The 18,951-nt window shown below is 49.5% G+C and overlaps 1 protein-coding gene across 1 annotated transcript in view; it reads left to right on the forward strand.

The window, feature by feature from the left end:
* The first annotated feature begins 13,672 nt into the window (after positions 1-13,672).
* Positions 13,673-18,951, forward strand: part of Abcb10 (ATP binding cassette subfamily B member 10) — a 28,662-nt gene continuing 23,383 nt past the window's right edge. Inside the window, exon 1 of the mRNA XM_021650114.2 lies at positions 13,673-14,401. Within this exon, the coding sequence (XP_021505789.1) occupies positions 13,984-14,401 (418 nt within the window). The 5' untranslated portion in view covers positions 13,673-13,983. The remainder of the gene's footprint in view (positions 14,402-18,951) is intronic.

An 18,951-nucleotide genomic window follows, 5' to 3' on the forward strand; every position in this document is an offset into this window, starting at 1 on the left:
GCATTGTTGTCCTCATGTGCAGATAAGTTAAGCTGGAAGGTTTGAGTGTGTTTTTAATTTTCAGAAAAATGCTGTACACTTTGAAGTATTACATAGCAAGCACACCTAAATGTGTGTGTGCACCAGTCCTGGTGGCGCATACTGTAACCCCAGTATTTGAGAGGCAGAGGAGGGTCAGTGTAAGACTAGCTCGGTGCACAGCAAGAACTTCTCAAAAAACTAAACTGGGAAAAATAAAATCAGGACGTACTTAGTGTTTTAAGGAAACCGTGATTCTCCATTTCTTGTGTTTGTCCTCACGTTTGCAGTATCTGGATTGCAGAAGTCTACTGAGTGAACACTTGATTTTGCTTTTCTCCAATTGATCTTTTCATACATTTGGATTAAAAGGAAGCCTTGTATTAGCGGCGTGTGATAGGAACTTTCTGCCAACAAGATGAGCCAGTTCAAGCCGAATTACAGAATAGAAGTATGGGTTTACCAGGGGCAGCTCTCGGGCGGGTTCTCCAACCTCAGCACAGAGGGGTGGCAGAGGGAGAGGGGAACCAAGAACATGTGGGTTGTCCAGTGAATCGCTGCTGGGGAGAGGAGGCCCTGCCCCTGGGCTGGATTGTTCAGCACACAGGGTGGGGTGTGCCAACCATGCCCTGTAACAGCTAGAGACTCGGGGATGCTGGGAGAACCTGGAGGCCAGGTCTGCTTTGGTTAAAAAGGCGCTTCAGCTGCTTGTCCCGGATCTGGATCTCGGCAGCATGTTTTAGTGAAATCATTTTCCAACCTAGCCCACACCAACATTCCTGTCACTTTGATACCTGTAAAAGAAAGGAAACGTGCCTGTTATGGAAGTTCCTTGTTTTGTAGAACTAAGGATTAAACCCAGATTTTTGGTAATTAAGAAATTAAAGGATACAGGCATCCCATCTCTATTTGTGTCACTGAAAGGCAATTTAGACAATTGCAAGTGTGTGTTTCTCTTGGGACCAGAATTTGTGTTAGAAAGTGGTGTGCTGTAAGTAAGCAAAACTTAAGTACTGTCTCTGACTTGTCAGCAAATAACATCTGTAAGTAGGACTTCAAACTGTCAATGCAAGATGCTGTGGTAGGATGTTGGGGTCTAACTTAAGAATTTGTTAAAGCTCTCTCAGAGCCAGGCCAAGTAGCACAGGCATCAAGTCCCAGCTGTAAGACCAGACTGAACAGCCTGAGTGAAACCCTCTGTTAAAAAGTAAGAGGGTTGGCGAGAGCTCAGAGGTTACAGACATTTGTTCTTGCAGAGGACTTGGTTCTGGTTCCCAGTACCCACAGGGTGGCTTGCAGCCATCCTTAGCTCTAGTTCTGAGATCTGATGCCCTCTCCTGACCTTCCTGAGCACAGTGATGAAAAAGTGGTCCAACCTTTGGCTACAGAATGAGCCAAATGAGGAGACTGCCACTATATAGCTGTGGTTCCTAGTTCTTCTTTCCCCAGGGGAGGTGTCATTGAGGCACTGCTGGGAGGGATGAAATGGATCCCGGATTGGCTGGGTCAGTAGGCTCCTGTCCAGAGGGTGATGCTGAAGGGAGAAGCCCTTCTCCAAGGCTCTCAGTGCTACAGCTCTTACGGGTGACATTAGCCCAGGTTCTGCTTCCTCCCTTGGGAATGTCCAGGCACCTTGGATCTGCCTAGCCAGCTGGGCAAATCCAAGGGTCCAGCAGTAAATGCCTGGAGAGGAAAAGCCCTCTTTGTGAAACAGCTTGTGCCAGTTTATTTGGAGTGAACAGGAGGTATAGGAACCTTGGGGGAGTAAGAAGGGATTCTAGGGTGGGCACATATCATTGGTTGGGGCTGGGATGCTGGCAATGCTTTATTAGCATGGAGTGGAATTACAGGGGCTAGGCTATATACACCAGGGCATGCAGGCTCCTGCCAATCTGTAAAAAAGGTTTCCTGGGTTTGGATAAGTCTTCACCTGGCTCTAGCTCCGTGCCAGATTCCCTGGTGGTATGAACCTCGGGCCCCACATGTACCCAATCAAACAGACCATAGGGGAAGCCTCCCTGTGTTTAGTAGCTGTTTCCTCTAGATTGGGACGTCACCTTTTGGGCAGTGATCCTCTCTGAGGTTATAAGCAGTGAACAGCTGCTGAGGGGGAGCCTTGGTGTTGCTGTCTACAGGGTTTCTCCGTGTAGTCCTGGCTGTCCTGGAACTTGCTCTGAAGATCCAGGGTGGTCTGGAAATCAGATCTGCCTGCCTCTGCCTCCTGAGTGCTGAGATTAAAGGGGGTGCTAGCTTTTATTGTTATGATTTATTTTGTCTTTGCTAGCTGGGTATGGTTAAGCACACCATTAATCCAACACGCAGGAGGCAAAGGCAGGCAGATCTCTTGAGTTCAAGGCCAGCCTCATCTACATATTGAGTTCCAGGGTAACCAAGGCTACACGTAGAAACTGTCTCAAACCCAAAGAAAAAGAAATCTTCACCATCCTGGGTGGGGTTAGGCGTGAGGCTGCTGCCCAAGTCACCCATGCTCCTCTAGAGTCACCTTAGTAAAACCGGTTCATCGAGTTGGGCTTGAATAATTTCTTCTGGGCTGTCACTTCTGTCAGGGCTGAGTAGAAACAGACTCCCAGGAAGAGACAGCACACCCCGAAACATTGGGCCTTCATTAATAATTCTTTGCTTTTCAAGACAGGGTTTCTCTGTGTAGCCTTGGCTGTTCTGGACTCTTGTAGACAGGCTGGCCTTGAACTCACAGATCCACCTGCCTCTGCCTCACTGATCCCTGGGATTAAAGGTGTGCACCACCATGCCCAGCTGCTTATTAAAAGTCCTTAAAGAGGTGGCTGAGTGGTTAAGAGCCCTGACTGCTCTTCCAAAGAACCCTGGTTCAGTTTCCAGCAGCCACGTGGCAGCTCACAACTGTCTGTAACGCCAATTTCAAGGGATCTGACACCTTTACACCAATGCACATAAATTACTTTAAAAATTCTTAAAGCATGGTTAAAATAATCATTAGCGTTATTATTAATTTAAAATCCTTTAAAGTCTAATTTTAAGCATTCCTAGTGCTCATTTGTCCGTTAATAAGAGATGTTCGTTCAGCTGGGCGGAGGTGGCACACACCTTTAGTCTCAGCACTCAGGAGGCAGAGGCAGGCAGGTGTATGTGATTCGAGGCCAGCCTGGTCTGCAGAGTAAGTTCCAGGACAGCTAAGGCTACACAGAGAAACCCTGTCTCAAAAAACTAGAGAGGGATGGAGGTTGGGGTTAGGACAGCTGTCAGGCTTTCTGGCCACCCTAGTTTCCTTGAGCCGGCAAGACCTTCCTCATGCCAACACTGTTATTTTGAACATACCACACACACCTTGAAGAATCCACACAACTACAGCTACTTTGGCTCCTGAAGCTATAACACTCCAGGACTGTTTTAAATAGCCGGGGGCTTTGTGCTCTAATAAGCTTCAGCGAACTCTAGGTAATCCTCCATCTCCTCCCCGTAGGTAGCAGCAGAGACCGCTGTGACTGGTACAAATACAAACCTTCATGTGCGTAAACAGTTTCCTGTGATGGGTGCAGACATCTCTAGCTGTCTAAGCACTGAAGCAGCCTCTTGGCTCCCTTGGTGAGCTGCCTGGAAGGCCCTTCCATGCTGCTTTTCTCGGTGTTGCACAGTGGATCCAGGTGTTCTCCTGAGTGGACTGGCCTGCTGCACCAGCTGCTAAAGAGGCAGAGCTGAGCTTTCCGGGCCGAGGTGTGAAAGCTGCCAGAGAGGCGATAGCAACGGACAGTGGGAGAAACAGCAGCAGCACAAGAATGAGAGTCGAGGCCTCCCGAGCGGCAGCTGGGACAGCGGAACAAGGGGCGGGTGAGCAGCTGCAAAGAGTGGGCCAGGAGCAAGAAGAATGGTGGCGTTGACGTGGGGGTACAGGCCTGTAGCAGTGAGGCAAGATTACCCCAGGTTCAAAACCAGTCTAAAACTGGAGAGATGGCTCGCTGGTTCTGAGCACAGACCGCACTTGCAGAGGACCCAGAATTAATTCCCAGCACCCACGTAGCAGCTCACAGCTGTCGGTCACCCCAGTTCAGGGATCTGACACTCTTCCGGCCTCTTTGGGCACCACACAGGCATGTGGTACAGACATACATGCAGACAAAACACCCATCCACATACACTAAAAAATCTTACTTTAAAGTAGATTTTAAAACAAGAACAGAGAGAAGACAAAAAGAAAAAAATGCATTCTTGAGTGTCATGCCTCATTCCTATAGTAGCAGCACTTATAAGGCTGATGCAGGGGGATTGCCACAGATTTGAAGCCAGCCTGAGCTACAGTGAAATTCTGGCTTGACAATTGACAACCATAAAAAAGAAAGAAAAAGTAAAGAGTGCAGCAAGGAGAAACTCAGCCTGGTTGCCAGAGTTTTAGGATTGGCTAGTGCTGTAGAGCCAAGGGTCTCAGACTTTCCAGACCCAGGAGCTGTCACACTGGCCGCTGTGTAGAGCTGAGGAACCCGTACCTAAGTCCATTCCTAAGCTCTGACGCCAGTCTTGCCAAGGGCTGAAGAGCTCTACTTCTATCTAGGCCTGCACAAGAGCCTGCAACGCTGTAGGGCTAAGGGTCCTGTTCCCCAAGGTGTACACAGGTCCTAACACCAGAGGGCACCGTCTGCCCGCAGTTTCCCTTTGCCAGGTGCCATTGCTCTCTGTTGGCAAATACTGAGTGAGGGGCAAAATCTCCTGAAGTGCCTCTCGGAGGATTCAGATTTTGTGGCCAGTCTGGAAAGCGGTATGGTGGCGCCAAGAAAAGCCCAGCCCACATACCTTATGATGCTGAGTGAAAACAAATTCCTGAGTGTTGGGTCCATTCATACAGAATCAATACTGCATTATAGTTACTTTCCTATTGCTGTGTAAATACCTTACTGTTGGGGCTGGAGAGATGGCTCAGTGGTTAAGAGCACTGTGTGCGCTTCCTAAAGACCTGTGTTCAATCCCCAGCACCATATGGCAGCTCACAACTGTCTGTAACTCCAGTTCCAAGGGATTTGACACCTTCACACTAATGCACATAAAATTAAATAAAAAAATTTAAAATGCCCTACTGTTTTATTTTTTAATATTTATTTATTTAGATTATTTTGGTTAAGGCAGGGTTTCTGTGTGTAGCCTTGGCTGTCCTAGACTTGCTAGCCTTGAACTTACAGATAATTTGTCTGCCTCTGCCTCCTGAAGTGCTGGGATTATAGGCGTGAACCATTGCACCCAACAAAATACTCATTATTCATACTAAAGATACTTGCCATCCTTTCTGCATCTGTAGAGACCCTGCCTAACCAGAAGGCAGGTAGCCAACTTTTGTCAGAAATCCAAAGCTCACAGGCCTCAAGGAAATCCATTCAAAAAATACTGGCTAAAACCCTTACTCCACTGCAGCTTCTGAAGAGGCTTGAATGGAACAGGAAATGCAAAGCCAGTGTGGCCAGGCAGTGCAGGGCTAGGGTGGGGTTGACCACATATGTTTGGGATCCTGATTTCATGTGTGCAAATAAACATCTTTGAATGCTTCCTTATCTGTGACACACGTCTGCTAAGCTGTTATCAAAGGTGATGACAGGACTTGGGGTCTGTCAGATGTCTGAGTGGTACCCAGGCAGTGATGCTGCTGTCTCTTCTCAGCTTCCATTTCCTCTCATGTGAGCTGCAAAGCCTCTCTGGGTTGATTGAGTAGCTCCGACTGTCTCTGGGTTTAAGATCACTACCGTGGACATTTGCTGCAGCTCTTCTTTTGTTCTAGGATGTAGAAGCAGTCTCCTGACTTAGCAACATAAACTGTTCTCTGACCTTCCCCGAGACAGCCATCTTCCCGTGCCTGCTGACTGATGGTCTGCTGGTGCCACAGAGCACACCTCAGAAACTGACCTCATGGTTCTGGAGGCCAAAGGCCCAAGGTGAGCACGTCCAGGGATGGCCTCCCCGAAACCCGGGATGCAGATACTCCCTCCTCCCGGACATGCTCATGCCTCTGTGTGTCTATTCTCACTGTCTCTTATACAGAGCAGGTTATATCAGATTAAGACCTGCTCAAGCCTGGTGGAGGTGGTGTACACCTCTAATTCCAGCAACCAGGAGCCAGAGCCAGGGGATATCAGACTCTGGGGAAAAAAAATATACTCAAATGTCTATGTTTAATGTTGTTTCATTTAAGTCTTACCTCTAGTACAGTCACCTTCTAAGGAACTGTGACAATTAAGATTTCACCGTAAAAACTCCAGTGGGGCCTAATTTATCCCTAACCAGGGCTGTTTGTGGTTGATTCAGGTCCTTATACATCAGCAAGCTGCATCCCTGCCATTTATGTGTTTATTTGAGTTTGGAGATAAGGCCACACTAAGTTGCCCAAAGTGGGTTGCCTTTGTAAGGTCTTGAACTTGTGATCCTTTTGCCTCCTGGGTGGATCCCACAGGCATTTACCACCACATGGCACAAGGGCCCTTTAATAACCATGTCCATTGCCTTAAAAAGACCACCGAAGAGCTTTTTATAGCCTGTAATACATGATAATACCACAGTGAGGATATTGAAGTAGAATAAGGTAGTAAGAAAAATCTTAGATACTGCTTTATTGATCTATTTAGTGATTTACTTAGAGCGCTGCTTGGAGTGCCTGTTTGCCGATCATAATCTCACCTGCTACCTGAAGCGGAATGACCAGGAGAGACGGCCAAAACAATGGGCCAGTGCCCTTAACCCGCTGACTGCTGGGTAGGTAAAGTCTTGCTTGCCCGACTCCCCTGTGGCTCTAGAGCAGCGGTTCTCCCCTGTGGGCTGTTGACACTTTGGGGGTCACATATCCTGCATATCAGTTACTTACATTAACTTACATTATGATTCTTAACAGTGGCAAAATCACAGTTGTAAAGTAGCAATGAAATCATGTTATGATTGGGGGTCACCACAACATGAGGAACTGTATTAGTGGGTCGCAGCTTCAGGAAGGTTGAGAACCACTGTCTTAGAGTATAAAATGAAAATACTGAGCTGGGCATGGTGGCACACCCCTGAAATCCCAGCACTAGGGGAAGCAGATGTACGTGGATCTCTGAATTTGAGGCCAGCTTGGTCCAGGACAGCCAAAGCCTCACAGAGAAACCTTGTCTTGAAATAAATAAATAAAATGCAAACCGGACATAGCCTTTCAGGAACTAACCTGGCTTTGATCAACTGGTGACAGAGGGCTTATTCCAGAAAGATTCCCCAAAGATTCCCATGCTGATCTATCCTGATGAGCAAGGAGGTGGTGTGAGCCTTTAATTCCAGTACTTGGGAGGCAAAGGGAGGATGATGTCTTTGAGTTTGGGCCAGCCAGGGCTACAGTAGAGCTGTGTTTAATATAAACTCGACAAGAAGAGTCAGCAGTGGCAGCTGGGGCAAAATGGCCTCCACAACACTTGGAGCTTCTCGGGGCCGAAGACAAGCATTCAGGGTTGTCTGGATTGAAAATGGCCCCAAAGAAGCTGGGCACAGTCACTCATCCCTGTGATCGCAGCGTTTAGGAGGCAGAGGCAGGAGGGGCAAAAGTTCAAGGCCAGGCTGGAAAACCCCGAGATGAGACTGCATGGCCAGGGAGGAGTTTCTGACTGGACAGGAGGAACCCCAAAAGCTCCCAGCAAAATGATTACCAGCGCTGTGTCGGCGCCAATCTGCCTCGTGGTCCTGCTAGGAAACCTACCTTTGTTCTGCTGCTGACGGCTGATTAGGGTGTTTCCAGCTCAGAGAGAGCAAGATAAGGAAAGCCGACAGTGTGGCAAACGAGATGTCAGAGCAAAGATAATCTCAAGTTATCAGGTTTGGCCACATTGGAAATTAGGTTTTGTGTGTAATAAAAAACTAGGTTTGTGTGTAATATATCGAGTTCACTCTATCTTTGAAATAAAGATCTTTCCTAATTAAAGTGTGAACTTTCTCATGCTCGGCATCTGTTGCCCCCTCGATGGTTACTTAGCAATAAATCTTCGGCACATTTTGACTTCATATTTCCATGAGGCAGTCATGCCTGGTGAGTTTTTGACAATCTAAAAACTGTTTCCAGCACTTGATTTAGCTAAAGAACGGCAGCAGCAGTTTTATTTCTTTGTTTTGCTCCTCAGCTTTTTTGTTTCTTTGTTTCAGTCAAACAAGATCTCTCTGTGAAGCTCAGCCTAGCCTGGAACTCCCTATCTGTGTCGGACACACGGCAGTCCTCTGGCGTCAGCCTCTACCGTCTGGCATGGTTGGGAGCTGCCACACCCTGCTTCTGGTGTGATGTTAAAGTCATGTGGATACCAACTTCACAGAATTGCCTGAAGTTAAGAAAGGCGCTGGTTTAAAACTAAGAAATACACCTTCCATCACTAATTCACAGGCTGAATGGCGCATACCTGCGATTCGAACAGTCAGGAGGGAGCAGGGGAGAGTCACAGGCCAGCCTGAGCTTACATAGGGAGTTCCAGGGCAGCCAGGACTGGCCAAGGAGGTGCCGCCCCAAACCAGAAACAGGAACAACAACCACATGGAGACATTTTGTCAACATCAACAACAAAACAGCAAAAATCCTCCCCCAAAAACCCATCACCAAAATCCATGTACCCATCAGGTGTTATTTTTCACGTGGTTTTCATATTTTTGTTTTAAAGATAAGAATGAAGTTAGCCATGTATGGTAACACACACCTTTAATCCCAGCACTCAGGGTGGCAGAGGCAGGCAGAGCTCTGTGAGTTCCAGGCCAGCCTGGTCTACAAAGTGAGTTTAGGACAGCCAGGGCTACAGAGAAACCCTGTGTGTGTGTGTGGGAGGGGGAGGTGTTGATTTGTCAGTTTTTCAGATTTTATGGAAATAGTCATTCTTTTTCTTCTGAAATGTATTAAGATGACATATTAATGGATTACCAAGTACGCACTCATTCCAGGATTAAAGTGTGTGTGTGTACACATGAAAGCAGGTGTGCTCAGAGACCAGAGCTGCTGGATTCCTCTGGGGCCGGACTTGCAGGCCGTTGTGAGCCGCCTGCTGTGAATGCTGAAGACTCAAGAGCAGCAGGTTCTTCTTCTTTTCTTTTTTGGCAGGGTTTCCCTGTGTAACAGAGATCTGCCACCTCTGCCCCCATGTGCTGGGGTTAACGGTGGGGCCACCACCATCAAGTGAGCCAGTCGATAGATAATTGTTTTCATTTTTAATTTTTCAATTTTATTTTATGTGTGAAGGTGTCAGATCCCTTGGAATTGGTGATATAGACAGTTGTAAGCTGCCATGTGGGTGCTGGGGATTGAACCCAGGTCCTTTGGAAGAGCAGATAGTGCTCTTAATCACTGATGGGATTAAAGGCGTGCATCACCACACCAGGTTGCTAATTTTTCTTTTTATATGAATCTTACTCCAGGCTCTTCATTTCATGTGCATTTGGTGTTTTTGCCTGCATGTATGTCTGTGTGAGGGTTTCAGATCCTCTGGAATTGGAGTTACAGTTTTAAGTTACCATGTGGTTGCTGGGAATTAAACTCTGGTCCTCTGGAAGAGAAGCTGTTACTCTTAACCGCTAAGCCATCTCTCCAGCCCCTAACTGCATAACTGTGCGCTCTTAAAAACAAACAAACAAGAAAACACTACACCTAAATTTTGCATTCCTAAAGGTGGGAATTTATCTTAGTGGTATAGCGCTTGCCTAGCAAGCGAAAGGCCCTGGGTTTGGTCCTCAGCTCTGGAAAAAAAAAAAAAAAAAAAAAAAAAAAAAAGGACAAAATAACACCCCCCCCCCCGCTCCAAATTTTGCATTTCTATAGAATTGAGTTTGCCATCTTTTTTATTATTGTTTTGTTGCTATTTTGAGGCATAGTCTCACGTAGTCCTGGATGTCCTTAAACTTACAGAGTTGTGTCTGAGTGCTAGGAGCGCTGGGATCAAAGGCCTGTGACATCTTGCCTGGTTTTTATTTTTGAGACAGGCTCCCACTCTGTAGCCCAGGCTGGGCTGAAATTCATGACAGTTCTCCTGCCTCAGCCTCCCAAGTTCTGGGAATTACAGCTGTGAACCACTGTGATCAACTCATTTTATGCATGTATGTTTAGACAAGGTCTCGAGGAGGGCTCCAGTTGGTCTCAAACTCATGTGCTCAAGCAGTCCTTCCGCCTTCTCCTCTCCAGAGGTTGGGCTGACTGGTGTATGTTGTTTTTTGAGCCAGTTGGCTAGGTCTGACATAATGATGAACCAGGACTTAGGGTCGTAAGGAAGAAGGTTGTCTCAGAATTCTGGAGGCTGGAAGTCTGGCCTACAGCGTCACGGGGTGGTCCTTCCTGCCTCCTCTCCTGCCTCCTCACAGCTTTCTATGATGTGCTTGCTGTCGGTTTCCCATTGGCTTTCAGCTGCATAACCACCTCTGCTGTCACGAGGGAGGATGTGGCAGGTTGGGGACTAATGAGCACCCCTCCCCCATGCTCTGGCTCTCCAGGGAGGGAGAACTCAGTCTTCATTTATCTCACCTTACACTGCCTCTGAAATTCCCAGTTTCCAGAGGAGGTTCCAGACTGGGAGTTAACATTTCAACGCAGCCGCTTTTGGAGGAACCAAATTTCAACCCTTCGTTGGGCTTTTCTGAGAAATGGTGAGATTGTAGAGCCGGCGATGCCGCATTGAACTGTGCTGTCCTGCCACCTGAGGCACTGCTGAGATGAGGCTCTGAGCCGCAGCGTCCTCAGAAAGCAGCACGCAGTCACCAGAAGCGGCTGAGCAATTCCTAGCACACTTGCACTAGCAAGGGTCCCACGACTGTGCCAATGGCCGGGCCACACACTACGTGATTTTTATCTTCCAAGTGTCATCCCACCTCTCAAGCTCCAAGTCTGATCAAAGATCCCTCACGGCTCCTGGACTGCAAGCCAAGGCATTTTTGCTTCTGCTCCTGCTGTCCCCTATGTGGTTGCTCTGTTGTCGTCCGAATGCAGCCAGCCCCAGCAGGTAGAACTGCTCTCAAGTTTCCTCTAGAGATCACTTTAGAATTTGATTCCTGGTAACCACTAAGCCTATTAAGATTTTGTTCACTTAGGGCCAAAACTTAGGGCTGGTCACAGCTCCCCCAGGGCCCCTCTGATCTGACCTCCCATTGATCTCAGCATTGTTAAGCCTTGCTGTGTTGCTTGGGGACTCTGTTCTGTTTTGTCTGTTCTGCTTTTGTCAAGTCAGGGTCTCACTGTGTAGCCCTGTCTGGCCTGGAAGGGGCTTTATAAACCAAGCTGGCCTTGAACTCACAGAAACCCACCAGCCGCTGCCTCCTGAGTGCTGGGGGTTTCTGTACTGCTGACCTGCTTCTAAGCACTCTGCTTCCTTGCCAGCACAGCACACTTTAGATAATTCCTTGTGCTTTTATCAAGACCAAGAAAATTGTCCTAATTTCTGGATTAACCCATGTCTTTCCTTCCTGCCTTCCAAAGGGTCTCACTGTGTATGTTCAAGTCTTTCAGGGGATAATTATTTTCAGGTTATTTCCCTGATTTTCAGTTTTTCCTTCACTCAATCGTTTATTACACCTTTTATTTAATTTGTCTCTCTCTCTCTCTCTCTCTCTCTGTGTGCCTGTGTGCCTGTGTGCCTGCCTCCTGTGTCTTTCTGTGTGCGTGTGTGCCTGTGTGTGTGTGCCTGTGTGCCTGCCTCCTGTGTGTGTGTGCCTGTGTGCGTGTGTGCCTGTGTGCCTGTGTGTGTGCCTGTGTGCCTGTGTGTGTGCCTGTGTGCCTGTGTGTGTGCCTGTGTGCCTGTATGTGTGCCTGTGTGCCTGTGTGTGTGCCTGTGTGTGTGCCTGTGTGCCTGTGTGTGTGCCTGTGTGCCTGTGTGCCTGTGTGCCTGTGTGTGTGTGCCTGTGTGCCTGTGTGTGTGTGCCTGTGTGCCTGTGTGTGTGTACCTGTGTGTCTGCCTCCTGTGTGTGTGTGTGTGTGTGTGCCTGTGTGCCTGTGTGCGTGTGTGCCTGTGTGCCTGTGTCTCTCTGTGTGTGTACACATGAGTACGCCTTAGCACCTACCAAGGTCAAAGAACAGCTGGAGTCAGTCTTCTTCCAGCACGTGGGTTCTGGGGAATCTAAGTCACAGCAGCATGGACCTGTTTACTGAGCCACTTCATCATCTTTCACCTCGTCTTCTGTTTGTTTTTGAGGCAGGGTCTTTCTGTGTGTCTAGGTGGCATGCCATTCTTTATATAGCCAGATTGGCGTTGAACTCATGGCGCTCTTCCTGCTTCCGTCTCCAGCGTGGCATTACCTGTAATCCCTGAGCCTGGAAGACAGAAGCTGGAGGATTATTTGAAACTCAAGGCCTGCTTGGTTTATATACTGAGCCAGCTAGGACCGCATCAAAACTGTCTCAACAACCCCCTTCCCCAAAACAAACAAACAGAAAACCTCAGAGAGTTTGGTTTGTATTTGGCTTAAAATGGTTACTCCTCACACTGGGGAGATGGCTGCTCTTCCAGAAGATCCCTGTTTAATTCCCAGTACGTATCTCATCACCACCTGTAACTCCAGTTCCAGGAGATCCATACCCTTCCTGGTGCATAGACATACATACATGCAAAATACTCACACATATAAAGTAATAACAGTAATTTTCATTCCTTGATGCTGTCAGCTGGGATCCAAGAGGAAGGAGAAGCAAGTATTCCGTGGGGTGCGAAAAGGAAGCTGGGTCTTGAGTACACACTGTGACACCCTGGTATTTAGCATTCCTGTGCTGGTGCAGATGACACTGAAGAAAAGGAAAGTCTCCTTGGGCCTCAGGGCTAAACATTAAGGAAGGACATGCCTGCTTCCCACCTCTCTAAACATCAAGGAAGGACATGCCTGCTTCCTACCTCTCTGACTTACTCAAGGCAGATTTAACCTCACTCTCGTTGCTCAACCCCCTCCATAGCATAACTTCAAATGTTGGTGGGACCCTTGTCTGAGAGCGAAAACATAAAAAGATCCTGAAATGTCAGATATTCAGACATAAAAAAAATTTATATTTTTACCATATTATTTTTGTTTTGTTTTGAGACAGGTTTTTCGTGGAGCCCTGGCTATCCTGGAACTCACTATGTACACCAGGCTGGCCTGGAACTCAAAGAGCTCCACCTGCCTCTGCCTCCTGGGTGCTGGGATTAAAAGCATGCCCCGTGTCTGGGCCAAGTATGGAAAATTTTCTAAGAGAGGAAAAAAACAAAACAAACTACAGGCAGCTGCTAAGTGCCTGGTGTTCGTTTTTTTCCGTGTGTGTCTGAACTCAGGTCTGGCGCACATGTAGTGAGGGCTCTATCTGCTCAGCTGCATGAGGCTCCCATCCCCTATTTTAATAAGGGACCTTTCTAGGGTTGGGTCTGGGGTAAAAAAAGGAAGAATCCTGCAAATTCAGAGATGCATTCTGCATTTGAAAGTCCGATGTTTTGTCTCTTAATTTTTTTTTTCCACCATTCGTGTTGGCTTTTAGGAATACTGAACTAAAAAAAAAACACTGATGTTGAGGTTGCTTTGTGAACTTTTAAAAGGGGACGGGCTCACTGTGTAGCTCAGAGCAAGCTGGCCTCGAACTCACACACACCTGCCTGCCTCGGCTTTTCCGTGTGCTGGGACTAAAAGCTTGCGCCTAGTGGTCTCCGCGACCCGAGCGCCGCGCGTGCGCACTCCGCCGGTCGCCGGCGAGAGAAAGAGCTCGGCCGCTCCCGGGTCCACAGGCCGCGGAGGGCGCGGGAGCGCGAAAAAGCTTCCTCGGGCAGCCGGCGGGCGCAGGCGCTCGCCGCAGCAGCCAGAGCAGGCAGTGCCCGGGAGCCCGCGGGCTGGTCGCCGCCCAGGGGTGGTCCCTGCGCGGCGGAAGGCGCGGCCCGGGCGCCCGCCTGATGGGGCGGGAGGGGCGGGCCGCTGCCGCGTCCCCGCCCTGCGCTCGGGCCGGGCCGGGAGGGTCCCGGGGCGAGCGGCCGGGCCGGCGGGTGAGGCTGTCCGGGCAGACGCAGCGCCATGCGCGCCCCCGCTGCCCGGGCGCTGCTGCTGCTCACGCGCCGGGGCCCTGCGGTGCGTGCGTGGGCCCCGGCCGTCCCCTCCAGGACACGGCTGGCTTCTGAGTGGACGCCGCCGGGACGCGCGAGGACGTCTCTAATCCGCGAGCCGACCCCGGGCCTCCGCTTCCCCGCGCCCCTGGCGGGGCTGCCTGGCGGCGTGGGGCGGTGGGCCGCGTCCTCAGGGGCCCGCGGGTGCCGGGTGCTGGCAGGACCCCGCGCCGCGCATCCCCTGTTCGCCAGGCCCCAGGGAGTCCCGGCAGCAGCCACCCATGTGCGAGACCTTGGGGATGACTCGCGGCGGCGGCCCGCGGCGACCCGGCGCTCCGAAGTATGGAAGCTCCTCGGGCTGGTGCGCCCCGAGCGCGGGAGGTTGACAGGTAGGAACCCTGGGGATTAGTGGGCGGCCCGTGGGCCCCGGCCTCGCCTCGGCCTGGACAAGGGCGTTCAAGTCTGCCGACACCTGTTGGAAAGCTATGGGAGCCCTTTCTCAACTAGTCTGTTACCACAGAATTTAAATTTGGTCCCCACCAGCTTGTTGGCAGCATCTGCCTTGGGGCAGTCTCAGAATAAGCTGGAAGTTTCCTCCTTTAAGGAAAAAAAAAAAGTTTTGCTAAAACCATGTCTACTTTATAATGTTTTTAGAAACATCGCTAGGGCTACACAGTATCAAGCACTGGCAATATTTCCCAGGCTGAAGCTAAGCACTGTGAGCTTGATGTTGGTTGTCACGTCCCTAAGTGGTGAGGAGTGACCATTTGTTTGAGGACCAGGTATTGGCCACAGCATAAAGAAACTAGACAGGAACTCCTCGGAATCAGTGAATGACTTTTATAAAGAAATCAGAATGGGCAGAGTCTAAGTGACGACAGCCTGTGACTCCGCACTTGCAGCGGTCATTGGAGGAATGGTTGGGGCAAAGACCTGCCGAGATCTTGGGAGAGTCCTAACTGTCCATCCCTTCTGTGAATATGGGTTGTGCCCCCCAGTGGGGATGACCTTGGGAAGCTGGCGCGTGCAGTCCTGCTCCTGCTGAGGCTCCCTGCTTAGTGCCCAGGGAAATGTTTGAATTAGAAATGAAGTGGAGACAGGCAGGAGGGTTTTCTAAGAGGAAAGACCTTGTCATAGGACTCTTTAAACAGCAAGTTAATTGTTGTCGCCCTTGCTGTAAAAATTACTGTCTTTGGGAGAGAGTGCGCTTGGAGCAGGATGCCCACGAAGCAAGGGGTCTGCCAGCTACAGGAATTAGGAGGTTGTGCTGTCCTTAGGTGTAAGGAGACACATTTCACTGTGGCTGTTGTGGGTGTAAATGGAACAGGTCCTTTCCTTCTTGGTAATCTTGTAGGCTCCCCCGCCCCATGTTTTTTTAATGAATTATTTTTTATATGTGTTGATGGTTTGCCTGCATGTATGTCTGTGGGAGGGTGTCATATCCCCTGGAACTGGAGTTATAGACAGCTGGGAGATGCCATATGGATAGTAGGAATTGAACCCCCGAACCCTGGGTCCCTTGGAAGGGCAGCCAGTGCTCTTAGCCACTGAGTCTTCTCAGCCTCCTCCCCTGTCTTTTATTGAGACAGGTTTAATGTAGTCCAGGCTGGCCTCAAACTCACTATGTATGTAGCTGAGAATGACCTTGAACTCCTGACCCTCTTGTCCGTCTCTCCAGTGTTGGGATTACAAGTGTGAGCCTCCCAAACCAGGTTTAAAAGACATCTGTGGGCGGGAGGAGGGCACAGAGCAGAGAGTGTGCGTGGAGGAGCCTGGAGGCACCTGGGCAGCTGGGTGTGTCCAGTCCATGAGGGGCTGAGGCTTCTGCTTCTGAAACTTCAGATCTCAAAGTTTGGGGGAGCCAGGCTTTGCTGGTGCACCTATCCCTTCCCTAACTGCCCGTGACTGTCATCTCTGTGACCTGCAACCTGTCCCCACGTGTTCTGCCGTGTCCACACACTGTGATGCCTCCGTTAAAGAAATCAGAAATTGTACCAGCTTCCATCGTCAGAACTGTTTGCCTCACTGAAACGTCAAATGTCTGATTTGAGAAACAGGCTTCCTGCAGTTGGTAGTGGGTTTGTTTTTGAGCCAAGGGCTTGCTCTCAGTCCAGGCAGGCCTTTAACTTGAGATCTCTTGCCTCAGCCTCCCAAGTACTGGGGATACTTAAGGCTTTCTATGTAGGTAAGAAATACAGTCTGTCTTTAGGAAGTCTGAAGAAGAGCACTTTATATAACCTATAGTTTCTTCAGAAGTCATAGGCAAAGCCAGGCTGGATGTTGGTGCTGGTGGAAGTAACAGGAAGTGGTGGGCACCGTTAGTTTGTAATGGATCACGCTAAGAGTTGGCACATATCTGAAATACTGGCGGAGCAGAGCCGTTGCGTAGGTTTGTGTCTGTCTGTCTGGGTTTTGTAGCCCAAGCCGACTACAAACACACAACATTCTTTGCACCTCAGCCTCCCGAGTGCTGAGGTTATGAGCAGGAGCTGCTGTGCCTGTCATTATTTCTTTAGAGTCCCCTAAAGCAGATAACAAGAGAAGAAAATCTCAAGTGCTTTAATCCCAGCACTAGGGCAGACAGAGGCCGGCAGATCCCTGTGAGTTCAAGGCTAGCCTGGTCTACAAAGTGAGTCCAGGACAGCCAAGGCTACACAGAGAAGCCCTGTCTTGATAAATGAGAGAGAGAGAGAGAGAGAGAGAGAGAGAGAGAGAGAGAGGAAATTCCAATGTTCTCTCTCTTCCTTCCTTCGCTTCTTTCCTTCTCTCCACCCCACCCCAGCCCTGTCCTGTTTTGTTGTTATTTTTGTTTGTTTGTTTGAGAAGTTTCTCTGTATAGCACTGGCTGTCTTGGAACTCACTTTGTAGACCAGGCTGGTCTTGAACTCAGAGATCCACCTGCCCCACCACTCCTGGATTCTGATATTAGTTTTCTAATTTTAGAGAAAGTAAACATCCCAAAACTGTGGGTTGTGTCCGGGAATTAAGCTCTCCTTCCCTCCTCTTCAGAAGTTTGTTCTCCAGAAGACTTCGAAGTTATGTATCCAAAACTTGGGACACAGGGCCTCCTATTAGCAATGACTTCAGATGCTTGCCCAGCGAAGTAGCATGATTGCTCCTCTTGTCAGCCCACTTCTTCAGGATTTCGGCTGTCTTGGTATCACTAAGTCTGCAGCACTGCCCAGAACCTTTTTGCACTGATAAGTCTTACTGTTATCACTTTGGCCACAAGGAACCAGAAGGTGCTGAGACCAGGGTCATCAGGATGTGCACAGAACAGACAGGGGCACTTGTGAAGGCTTCCTGTGTGCTTAGCAGATAGGAGGCCAGGGCTCAGCTCCCCCAGGGAGCAGTGGCCCCAAGATGAGAAGATAGCTAGGATCTCCTGGCTCACAGGGTGAGCAGCCAGCTGGCCTGTCACTCTACGACTGCCTTCCCTTCATGTTTCAGACAGTGCAGACTTGCAGGATTCGGTCCCCTCTCCTGAATTACTGGCAAGGACTGGAGACTGTTCTTAAAAGCTGAGGCCTGCCTGGAACTGTGGCAGAGTTTGTGGCTGGTTATTGTGGGTATGTCTGTGGAGGGATCATAGCTAAATACGGTGAGGAAAGACTGGAGCCTGCCTGCCGCTGGCCCCTGCAGAGAGCGGGCAGGGCTGAGGCACAAGAGGAGCAGCCTGTGTGGCTGCTGTGGGGCTACTCCAGAGATCTGAGTATTTCCTGACCCCTGTTCCTGCACAGCTCTATTCTATTCCCCCTATCTTCAGCTCCTTCCTGCAGCTCCGGGGGATTCATCTCATTTCTCAACCTACCCTCCACCCTCTTCCCTGGTGCATCCATGTCATCTCTGAAAATGTCTCCCTGTCTCCCCAGATCCCAGCACGTCAGTCAGCTCTCACTCTCCTGGGCCCTGCGCCAGATGCTTTCTGTGTGTCTGATCCACTCAAGGCAGCTCCGTGAGAAGATGCTGTTGTTGAGGCAGATTTGAGGCACAGAAGATTGGACTGACGTGTTGGGTCAGACATGGAGGCAGAGCCAGGGTTGTTTGGTTGGTTGGTTGGTTGGTTTTTGGTCCTGTTCATCTCTTTAGAACCAGCTTTGCTGACCCTCCTAGACTCTGACCTCTTGGCCCTAAGGTGCAGACCTGAGGCTCTCTGCATGACCTGTTGGTGCTCCCTCTGACTGGCGGCACAGTAGAATAAGGCTGATAGGCATGTAACCATCAGGGAACAGCAGTGGCAGCGCCAGGAGAGAGAAGCTGCCCTGTGGTGTGGAGAGAAGGTGCCAAGTGAGGTCCAGGATTTGGTGTGGAACCTGATATACCACAGTCCCACATGGCAGAACCTTGATCCCAAGAATCCAAATGGTGGAAATCCATTTCATTTACATTCAGATTGTAATACAGAGGGACACACAATAGGAAAATAAACCTGAGGTTGTGATATAATAAGTGCTCAGTTGGCAGAGTGCTTGGCCTAGCACACACAAAAGGTTTGATCCCAGCATTGCATAAAACCTGGCGTGTTGGCACACACCTCTAATCCCAGCCTTCTAGAACAGGAGACAGACACAACATTACCACCCTGGGCTGTGTAGTTAGTTTGAGGTTATCCTAGGCTACATGAGGCCCTGTCTCAAAAATAAGTAAATTTGGGACTAGAGAGAAGACTCCATGGTTAAGAGTTCGAGCTACCCTCCAGAGGACCGGGATTTAGTTCCCAGCACCCATGTCATGTAGGTCAAGCCACTTAAAACTCCAGCTCCAGGGGATCTGACTCCTCTGACCTCCGCACAACACCCTGTATACACAGGATTAAAAATAAATGAGTTGACTGGGTGGTGATGTCAAATGCCTTTAATCCCATCACTCAGGAGGCAGAGGCAGGAAAATCTCAGGCTTGGATAGAGTGAATTCCAGGATAGCCGGGGCTACATAGACC

This window comes from Meriones unguiculatus, chromosome 10 (assembly GCF_030254825.1).
Source record: "Meriones unguiculatus strain TT.TT164.6M chromosome 10, Bangor_MerUng_6.1, whole genome shotgun sequence".
In the NCBI taxonomy this organism is placed as follows: Eukaryota; Metazoa; Chordata; class Mammalia; order Rodentia; family Muridae; genus Meriones; species Meriones unguiculatus.